The sequence below is a fragment of the Telmatherina bonti genome, assembly GCF_933228915.1.
Source record: "Telmatherina bonti genome assembly, chromosome: 2".
Taxonomy (NCBI): Eukaryota; Metazoa; Chordata; class Actinopteri; order Atheriniformes; family Telmatherinidae; genus Telmatherina; species Telmatherina bonti.
The window spans coordinates 26,040,281-26,051,836 of NC_136620.1; the positions used below are offsets into that span (position 1 = coordinate 26,040,281).

General features: G+C 38.6%; 1 protein-coding gene across 1 annotated transcript in view; it reads left to right on the forward strand.

Annotated features, from left to right (window-relative positions):
* LOC306762260 (transmembrane and coiled-coil domain protein 3-like) overlaps positions 1-10,105 on the forward strand; it is a 13,104-nt gene extending 2,999 nt beyond the window's left edge. The window contains exons 2-4 of the mRNA XM_079248702.1: positions 6,509-7,485; positions 7,725-7,860; positions 9,249-10,105. Coding sequence (XP_079104828.1) covers positions 6,509-7,485; positions 7,725-7,860; positions 9,249-9,554 — 1,419 coding nt within the window. The 3' untranslated portion in view covers positions 9,555-10,105. The remainder of the gene's footprint in view (positions 1-6,508; positions 7,486-7,724; positions 7,861-9,248) is intronic.
* The last annotated feature ends 1,451 nt before the right edge of the window (positions 10,106-11,556 follow it).

An 11,556-nucleotide genomic window follows, 5' to 3' on the forward strand; every position in this document is an offset into this window, starting at 1 on the left:
ATTTGGTTTCTTTACATTTTGCTCATTTGAACTAATATTTATTCTACCATTACTGCTCGGTGTTTAGTAAACACTCGCTGTGTACCCACCCAGTTCTAAATAATTTGTGAGCCTTGGTTTTTAGTTAAGGATTTCATCATGCTGCTTGCTCTGACTGTTTTTTGTGTTGCTGCAGCAGGATGATGAGGTCTGCTTTTGCATGAAAAATTGAATCACTAACTAGATCATTGATCCAAGAAAGAGGGAGCACACTGCAGTGCAAGATAAGCAGCATCTGCAGGTTTCATCCACTCTTGTGCCCCCAAAATGCAGCACAGATTTGGGTGGCTTTTTCAAGCATAATGAACATGTTTGCGTTGCTGGGTTAAGATTGAGGCTAATGCAGATGGGATGGATCTTTATGTTATGCTGTCTAGAGAGGTCAGAGCATATTAAATGGGTGGTGATGCTGGACAGACGCTGTGTGCTATGTAGGTCAGCGAGGGTGACAGGGGGCTTCTAGATGACTGAGATTGGGGAGAGGCACCCAGAGAGCATTCGGGGGGCCTCTGTCAGATCATGTTGGTGAATATGGTAATGCATCTTTTCCTTTGCTCTTATCTCTTAGATCTGTATTTCTGTCTTTTACTTTGCACTACTGCAGTTCTGCTGTGTAAATATCAAAGAAAAAAATAAGTGTTTGAGAGAAAACACCCCAAATTTAGTTATATTTTTGTCACAAATTATATTTCCAGGACTCAGATGCACAAAGAATACCTTGTAATTAGAGTCTCTAGCGTTGATCCTACTAAGTCATTCATCTTAAAGATTAGGAATACCCAGAGCTCTGGATGGTACCTCCATCTCATCACACTTTAATCTTGTTTCAGTCCCTGACCTCTCAGTTAATGACCATCCTGTAACCAGACTTAACTACTGCTGTGCTGTATAGCAGGCTTTGCTTAGTTACACAGTTTTAACCAATTCCCCCGGCAAAAACCTTCAATACCTGCCCTTATGTACTCTGCTACCTCTGTAACACTGAAGAATGGCTGCGTAAGTGTGAAAAAGTAGGGCACCTCCTGTTGCAGATTTGAGAGGACGTTTTAATCATCATGTGGCTACTTTCATTCTGCAGAACCACTTATCCAGTCAGACTTTTTGATTGCACCTGCAGCTACACAGGATGGGTGGAAATCTTAAGTTGCAGCAGTGATGATGGCCGAAGGCGGTGTCTATTAGGTTGAAATGGTGTAATTTCATCAAATCATTAATCAGGAAATTGGCTGATGTCATATTTTAATTGTTGGGTTATATTTTGTGACGAAGCTTGTATTGTGTAATTCCTGTTATGTGAGCAAATCTCGTGAATTGGGCCCCATCTTGTCAAAGTCCACCTCTCTTTTTTTGTGTGTGTATCAGACTATGCCCGTCTTTCTAGCAGTGCCATACAAATTCAGTGAGGAATCCTGTCCCCTGGGTGTAGTGTAAAATACAGAGGATGTATCAACACTCTTCCAAACATAATCCACTCCTATCCTGGTGCATTTGTTCCACAGGCCAAGGCTTTGTCAATGGTTCCCAGTGGGCTATTTGATTTCTTTTGCACTTTACACCATATAAATGATATTCCAGAAACCTTGAAGTGTTGAACTTAGGTGGTTATAGTCCATGTTTGACCCCTAATGCCACAGAGGAGAACATTTCAAAGAAATCGCTACTGGTGGGAAGAGTGCCTGAGGACTCCCTTTAGTTCCACTGCTGCAGAAATAGCTTGCGCTTTATACTGTCTGGTTGAACAGGCAGTTCTTTGTGTTTGTCATTTGAAAACTGAAAAGACTTGGTAATATGAGCGACCTACACACCAGTTTGGACTTCCTCTTTAAGAAGAAACGTATCGAGTTTCTCTTTCTTTTATATGGCAAAAAGGTTTGACTAAAGGGCAGCTTACTGTATGAGTGAATTGTTCAGATAAGACTGTAGCTTGTGCTCGAGGCAGAGCTGGATTGTGATTGGACGCAGGCCCCCTCAGGCTATACGTCAGGCCAGTGAATCCATATGCAGCAGCTCGGTCCTGGACAGCAGAGGTAGGAGATGACAAAGTGTGCTTTTTTTCTCTGCACAGAGAGTGTTTTGTGTTCAAGACAGACAGATGCCAGAGAGGGTGGGATGAAGACAGAGGCTGAAATAGCCCAGGCATGCTTGCACAAATGAGCAAGGCATTCTCTTCTTAGACAATATATATGGCAATACCGAAGCCTTGTTTGCACTGTAGAATTACTGGCACGTTGAGACTAACAACACAAGGGTGTACTAACAAACCTGGAGTTTACAGCTGCGCTAGCATTTTGTTTTGGGGACAATAATGCTTTAAGATAAATGCTCTTTCTGTCATGGACCAATGAAGTTGGGGGAGGTTGGCATGAAGTTGTGGCTCAGCCTTAGGGAATACACATACAACATGTTTATATTTCATGCTTGGCCAAATTATTTTACAATGTTGTAATAACTGCCCTGAGGGAAACATTTTTTGTATGTTTTATAACTGGAGGGGAACTTTGTTGAAATGATTTGGTACGGCCCTTTTTTTGTGAAAATGTATATCTGTGTTATGCTGCCAGCTGCCACTGTCTGCAGGTGAGAAAAGTCATGCCACAATCCGTGCGTTTACATGGGAGTTTTAATTCCGAATAAAAGGTCATTCTGCTTTAAACTGATGAAAAACGACCATGTAAACAGTTAATCCATAATGCAAATTTCTATTCGGAATTAAACTTAATTCCGATGTAAGTGGCTGATTTATTCGCATTTTAATTTCAAACTATTTAATTCCTCTGTCATGTAAGCCTTAATTCCGCTCTAAGTTAATTCCGGTCGTTGTGCATTTGCTCGTTACCTTGTCTTGCCACGATGACGCGCGTTGTTTTACCTCCCGTGTTTGGTGGTCTGTCTTTCTTCTTCTTCTCAGTTGCTGCAAAAAGTGAACTAGTATGCTTGTGTTGAGCTGGTACTTCAAATTTATAATGAAAATAGCAGCGAAACTGGTGCTTATTGTGTAGTTTTTACAAGTTACGACATAAAAGATGAGAAGCAGGGAGCTAATTTTGTTTATTTCTGGTATACGACATACATCACGTGCAGCCTCTGTCCAATCAGAACTCTTCCCAGCCTGCAGCTCTAAAGAGGAATTAAGTGAGGACGTGTTTCATGTAAACGTTCATTCAGAATTATTATTTTCATATAAACTCGTAAGAGAAAACGTTAATTCCGTATTATTTAATCCCAAATTATTAATTCCGAATGAAAAGACATCATGTAACCATACCCAATGAAACTTTTCTGTTCAAATAAATAAATAATTTACTAGCTATGTTCACATCACTGCTAGTGTAGATTTAAAAGCTCTCAAAATTGAGACAGGTGTAGGACATGCCATACTTTGAAGGGAGTTTCAGTGCAATGACGAATCAGTGCAAGAGACAAACCAGTAGTCCATATTGCAATCCTCAGAGAGAACAGCTTTTTTGTACTTAAAATGGTGACAGACATGCTGGACATACATTCAGGATCTCAGCACTGACACATCATCTCGCTGGTATATAGGATACCTACTATCTACACTATGTACTCAGATAATTCAAACTCATTTTACAAGTTGATTGTGAGTACATAGTGTCAGTAGCAAGTAAATGGAATGTACGTGCATAATTGAATAAAAAGGAATATTGGACTCAGTCTGAGGACTAACCATATGATCTTTAGTATGTGTACCAGCCTGCATTAAATAATATATATACATAATGTTCTCAGGGCTTAAATCCCTTGAGTTTCACATGACAGTTATGTATTCATGAGCGTCATTATGTGGTGAACTTCAGATGCATTAGCCAAATGTGAAGGTACTTAGCTTGCAACATGTGAACATTATGTGGGGACGTTGCAACACTAAGCAGGATGAGTCCTAAGTCTGCTTGAGTTGGCTGTAATTTGTTTATTCACTTGAATAGCGGCACTACGTTTGTTAAGGATTAGTGCTGCTGTGTACTGCTTGTTGTACATTTTGCCTTAGGCTTTATTAGCTTACAACTCGTATCATCACACTTATGGTGTATTGTGACAAAATTTCAAGGTGCAATGGTTTACTTGCCACTCTTGAAGTTTCATTACATTCGAATTTTAAACTCATCTCTAAAAATATAGTTCAGAAACCGAACCAAATTCATGCTCAGTTAATTTCCTCTTTATGGGGCGCATTTTGGTTTTTAGCGATGGTTAAACTTGCTTACTGGAACGTTTCAGTTTCTGCTTCTGCTTTTCTATTGCAGTGAACTCTTCACGCTGTAGGGGTCATTGAACTTTAGATTGAACAGTCAAAAAGTAAAGGGACTGTTAAACCTTGCAAAGAATAACATGGTAATTAACTGTAAAAGTAGGGGACAGTGTCTGGGAGAGGGATTTCTGGAGTCTTACGGCTTTGTGTGACATTATCACTGACCTACATTAGATGCACATGCTCCACTTATTTTTACATGTTTCATAGCTGTAATCTGTAATATTTGCATCCCTGTTTAATACCATAAACAAACAGGATTAAAGCCCTGCTCTTAAGAAGCAGCAGATGTGCTAAGTAAGAGCATAAGAGACACACCCAGATGGCTTTATAGTGACAACAGCAAAACAGGGTGGAATGAGAACTCATAAAAGTGAAATGTGCAAATTTAGACATGCATTAATTTGTAGTGTTAGTGTTAAAGGAGTGTTTTGCTTGACACAGTGTTTATTAACTTAACATAGTGTAGCATAACTAAACATGTTTATAAAGATCCTCTCTATTTTCTTTAAGTAATAAATAACAAATTGCAGTGGGTCCTAAAACATGTTTACCTGCTTCTTAAAGGGAACAAATGATGATGATGATGATGATGACACTTTTTTAATTACAAAAAAAATTAAAAAGTCAAAATTCTAAAATGTGCTATACTGGTTTCAGAAGATTGTGGTATATCTGATCATACATTATCAATAATTTTTATTATGTTGAGTTTTTTTTTTCCAAAATTACCCTCTGTAACACTAATTCAAGAAGTTTTTTCACATTGATTTGGAAGCTGTGTTGCTCAAATGATTTCTCTTCATATGGCTGTTTTCGGGCTGTTTTCACATCGTTATGAGGATCCATGGCAACGGGAGAGTGTTTCTTTTGCATCTGACTTGCGATCAATTGATTGAAATCCCCCAAATCAATTTAACAAAAGAAGTACCACCCTGAATCGCACACGAGTTGAGATGAGGATGCATAGCAGGAGCAAGGCAGACAGAAACGTGAAAGAAATTTAAAATATATCTTCCAAAAATATACCAGCCGTTAAAGTGGACAAGCTTGTAGCACTCACAAGGACACCGAATCAATACTTAGAATGCAGTTTTACATGCTTCACCGAGACATGGCTGCAGCGGTACCTCTGCACAACAACAGCTTTTAGCCTGTGTCAGAAAAAAGTTCCTGTTCTGGGTAATATGTCCCACCTTGTTCCAGTACCTCATCTATCTGCCCTCAGTCACTGCAGACCAGTTGCCCCTCAGTGTGGATCATTTGGATCTCACAATTCAATCTGATTACAATTCAATGCTACGATTCCATTATTAAATGTATGTCAGGATATTAAATGCATCTTTTTTCCCAAATGAGTTTTCTTTTACTCTGTGGCTACTTTTATATTACTTTATACTCCATTCAGAATCCATTAAATAAAAGATAAAAAAATGCAAATTTATCTCTACTATTTATGGCAAACTATAAATAAATTAAACACAATTAAACTTATGTTGTAAAAAGATTTTTAATGGAATCTACAGGGAAAATGTGTTAGCAGTAGTTAATATTTGCTTTACTTTACAGCTGTGTTTCTGTCATTTAATTATTATAAAAACAGTTGTTTTAAACACTCACAAATTGTAGTTGAATCAACCTATCTCTACTTTACAATGATGTATCCAGGATTATACCATCTGTTGTATACAAGTACCACAGTATTTCCACCCTTTCATTTTCTTATCACTTTGATGTCCTGATCTGTTTGTACTGTCTCTTAAAGCAGTGTAAAGACACATGTTCCTATAGCCATGTCTCAGCAGAACACAAAGTTTTTTACTGCCTTGCTGCTGCCATGGGTTTTACTGAGATTTGGTGCCTTACTTTGCTCAATCATCAGTCTCTCATTAAGCTCAATCAGTTGACCTCATTTGTAAACAACTCCTCCGGTGGCATGGATACTCATAAGAGATTTAAAAATAAACAATAATAATAACCAAGGAAAAAGGGCAGCTTTCAAACTAGCATGAAAAAATGTTCTTAAAACATTGTGGTGAAATGGAAAATCTTGGAGAAAAAATACTTAGTAGCTAGTATATGAAAAATATAAGGTACATTCGATAATGAATACAAGAAGTTGTAGTTTTTGCCAAAGATCCTTGCTGTAAACTAACCATTGTTATTAAAATCCCATTTTTGTTTTCTCCCTTCTGATAGGACCGGAGTACCGAGGGTGGATTTCTCGACCAATCTGTGTCAATGCGTCGAGGCTCTTCAGAAAACAATCTGGACGTGGACCTTAATAATGGAAGTCCGCGCTCCACTCTTGGCTTGGAGCGAAGTCGTTCTTGCATGGACAGCCTCCAGCAGAAGATACTGAAAATCACAGAACAGCTGAAGATCGAGCAAACGTCCCGAGATGAGAATGTAGCCGAGTATCTGAAGCTGGTCAACAGCGCAGACAAGCAGCAAGTTGGGCGCATCAAGCAGGTGTTTGAGAAGAAGAACCAGAAGTCGGCTCAAAACATTGCACAGATGCAAAAAAAGCTGGAGCAGTACCACCGAAAAATGAGAGACAGTGAATTCCATCAGAGCCTGTTCAATCACCCTCCCCCAGTCAAACACAGCACCTTACCCAGGGAGTCGCCCAGAGAGCTGCTGAAGGATATGACTGGCAGCGGCCGACACCCAACCATGGACAAGATCAAAACTATTGGGCCGGGTGTTTCTCTTTCGCCACCTTTTTTCTTCAGTAAGCCCAGAGAATTTGCCAACATCATCAGGAACAAATTTGGTAGCGCTGATAACATCGCTCACCTCAAAACTACCCTGGATCCGTCTTCCCCGCTGGCCTCTGACAGTTCAGGACAAGGGCTGAGCAGCAGCACCTCTTTAGTAGGCAAGCCCAAATATCCCAGTGATGATGAATGCTCATCTGGTAGTGCCTCTATATCAGCAGACAGCAATGGGCATCCAGCAATGGGAGGAGTGTCTGTCAGCCAGGCCAGTCAAGGCCATGGCCAGGAGCAGCAGATAGGGAGAGATGGCCAGAGTAACATGGACTTGTGCTTGGAGGAGGTGAGGGAGATCAGAGATGCTCAAACCCAGCTGGAAGAAGACATTGAAGAGATAAAGGAACAGTTCAAGAAAGAGTATGACGTAATTAACCAAACACTACAGGAGGAAAGATACAGGTATGCTAATATTTCATAATGTACTACTAGGCATTATGTGTAACATAATTTTTCATGTGAACTGTGGATAAGCTCCACACAAAGAGAACATTAACACTTGGAAACACATACTGTATTGTTCTGAACACTATCTGCTTAGTGGCACATGTAATTCTTCGTTTTAACTTTTGAAGAAAAGCAATATTCACACCTGGATAAGACTAAATAATAACCCAGTATTTCTGTATCCTCACTGACAGGTATGCACATTTGGAAGGCCAATTGAATGATCTGACAGAACTTCATCAGAATGAAATGGCAAATCTGAAGCAGGAATTGGCCAGTGTGGAGGAGAGGGTGGCCTATCAGGCTCATGAAAGAGCCAGAGACATACAGGTGAGTAAAATAGAATCACTATGTTGTAGTAAACCTTCACATATGAGGTGCAGCCATGCAGCTTATAAATCTACATGTAAAGACTTCCTTCTTCCTCATTATAAATGCGATTGTTGGAGATCAGTTCCATTTCAATGAAAGCTGAAGGAACAAACAAGAGAGCATGTGGAAAGTCCTGCCTTTTCTCTGATAAATATATACTGAATCTGGAGTCTTTCCCAGCATTTAACTCTGTGGCTGCCAGTCATTGTTATCGCGGATGTCTTTAGCAGCCAGTGAGTTTACAGGCAGGAAAGGGTACACCCTGGACAGGTTATTAGTTAATACAAGTTTTTCTTTCATAATATTTCAAATATTTTAAGTGAGTGTCTGGTCTGGATTGCATGTGGGCGAGTTTAACACCTGGACTCTATTACTGTTGAGATGTGCTGATGCAGGATATACACAATGGAGTTTGTTGCCATCTTGCTGATGTAAGCAATTTTTCATTCTTAAAACAGACTTGAATTGGATGGTCGGATGTTTTGGTCTAAAACATGTTTACATAATTTGTCATTTTTGCTCTCTTTAATGCGCAAGTTACTCATGCCAAGAGTGCCAACGCATCTCTATAGACATTCTTTATATTGTTCTGTTTATATCAAAATCTGGTCTAATTTCTCTTTAGTCAGGACTGGATTTCAATAAATTATTTGACAGCATTTGGCCTTAAAAAACGAGTTTGTGTACACAGAAGGCAGCTGGATTTCCAGATCATGTCTTTATTTTTCATGGTTTGCAGTGAAAATTTTCAGCCTGAATGCAGCACTGAACTGATTTCACTGACCACAAAATAGTTTCTTCTTTTTATCATATACTTCTGTCTGAGGTGCAATGATCATGGATATTTTATTTACTTTATTAGTTGTGTGATGTCACACCACCATCATAATATAGTAGTACCAATCCAACTTTTTAAAATGTTTTGCTGATGTCCGATCTAATATAGTGTTTATTTATAAAATAGAAACCTCTCCAATTTTAAATATTTTATATTAATACTTAAAGGTTTGACATGATTTACAAATGATCCTTAATTTCATATGAGAATCATTCCATTCTCCATTTTGCAGAGATCTGGAAGCTTTGGATACAAGGTTATAGTTTAGATCATACAAATATTTGTGGCTTGATGCACTGTACAAAAAACTTGTCTGACATCTGATTGCTGGCCATGTGATATGATGTCATTTCTGTGACTATGAATCCTTGCCTATTTTTAAGTGCCCTTGTGATTGTGTAGCTTATCTTTTAGGGAAAGTTGGGTTATAAAGGAATAAAAGGCCAACTAAATACCTTACAGCAACTTAAACAATTTAAACCATAAAATCTCTCGCCATTTGTTTCAGGAAGCTCTAGAGTCGTGTCAGACACGCGTGTCCAAGCTGGAGCTCCAACAGCAGCAGCAGCAGCAGACGGTCCAGCTCGAGAGCCCTGATGCCCGAGTCCTGCTGGGGAAGAGCATCAACATCATGCTGGCAATCATTACTGTTATCCTGGTGTGTGTCTCTACTGCTGCCAAGTTTGCCGCTCCGCTGATGAGAAGCCGGTATCATGTGGTAGTAACCGTCTTGGGGGTGTGTTTTTTGACCATATTCTGGAAGAACTGGGATCGTTTACAGTATGCCATAGACAAGCTGTTGGTGCCTGTTTGATGGAGAAGAGAACACTCTTTAAACACCCATTAAACATGAGCGCTGTTAGTCGTCAAAACGTAGTGTCTATAAGAGGATTGGTTGTACAATCTTCAGAAGATGTGAGCCCCATTCATATGTTGAACTTGATGGGGTTTTTAAAGATGCTCTGAAATTCAATTTCAGTATTTTTCTCTTTTTTTTTTATTTTTGTGTCTTTAGAACTTGAATGTGTGTGCAACTAACACTTTGATATCAATTTTAAAATAATACGCTTTCCTATTTTTCAAAGGATCACAATGAAATCTTCAGGAGATGTGATTGGTCAAATCAGGGATAAAATAGGGTGAAAAACTTTACTTCTGCTTTTTCCCTGTAGAAATGGGTTTCACCCCATTCAGTAAAAATAATACCTCTGTCTTATTCTGTTTTAGATGAACTTCAGCAAATCTCAAACTGAAAGCTAACATGCATAGAGACAAAACAGCTGCCATTGTGTGCTGTTGGTCACATCAATGAAATACTAACATTATTCTTGAAGGAATACTTGGACACTGGGACAGATGTGCCTTTTTGGCTACAGTGACATAATCTCATATCTGCTTGATATAAATAAGGTTAATCCTAGTAGTTGTTTAGCTTAGTTTAGCAACTGTTGTGTATTGTTTAAGAGGTTTTATTTCCAGTCTATGTGCAAAGCTAAGCTAACTGACTGCTGGTTTAATTAATATATATCAGCATACTTTCCCAACTGTTGAAATATTCTGTTTAAGGAATATTTAACAAACTGAAGTAGAGACTCTGGGCATCTTTTTTTTCTTCTTTTTTTTAGTTTTTAATACTCCTTGTTGCCCCCCTTGTCCCTTGTAAATGACCATCTCTTGGAGTTTCTCAGTTAACTGTCGATGTGCAATATATTTTATTTCTAGATGCACTGTTTTTGTTTTTATTTTTTTAAGAAAAGAAAACATTCCTGTGGGAGTGAGCTTTTTACATCACTGTTATAGAGAAGTGATAGGGTGTTGGTGCCGGAGGGGCGTGTTATGAAGTGTCATGAGCGCGGGCATGTGAGATCCAAAACCACTGAAACCACCGCTGAGCTGTTAGACCAGCTGCCTCTTTTCTCAATGGCCAAAAATCAATCCAGTCGCATTACTGTTTTGGTAATGTGATCACGACAACACAGAACAGCGCTCCAGTGCAGGCACACACGTTAATAAGACAACACAAAACACAGTCTGTCACTTTGTTTTCTAAGTATAAATCTCTTATTGGTTTCGTCCAGTTTAATGGTAGTTTTTCTTTTTTTTACTAATATTGTGATGCGGAGGCGGTGGGGTATACTGTGATATCAGGCCTTTTCTGAGGTAAAATGCAATTCTCTCCTTTTTTTTTAACAAAAGCAATGAACAGCCTTCAAGAGCTCCAGTGACACTGAGGAGTACATTACACATTACCGGCTATCGGTAATAAACTATGAGCCAAGTTTTTCTTTCTTTCTTTCTTTCTTTCTTTCTTAAGTCCTACAAATTTTTTTTGTGATGCAACAAACCACTGGTAATGTTTGCCATAATTACATGTTTAGGTTTATGTTTCATATCTTTTATGTTACATTTTTGTTCCCATTTTTACACTTTTGAGAAAGTTTTACATGCAGAACTTGACCTGGTTTACATTCTATTGTCATCTCTGGTGCAAAATGTAATCAAATGGTGTTTTGATTCATACATTATGTGCCTTTTGTCTGCTAATTTCTGTTAAATTAAACAAACATTTTTAATCAGCATGTGAGTGGTGTTTGCCATTATTTAGTTCTTTGTGGTATTTGTCATGTGATTCAGGGTTTTTCTACAAATATCTGCACACCTACAGGTGTGGTAACATGGATTATAATGAGAAAATTGGAGATTTCTTCATTTTGTTTATGTTCTAAAGATTGAAAAATGATGAAAGGCGTATACTTTCTTATGATGTTACAGTAAGTAAACTTAATATATTCAAAAAGAATACTGAGTCTTTTATT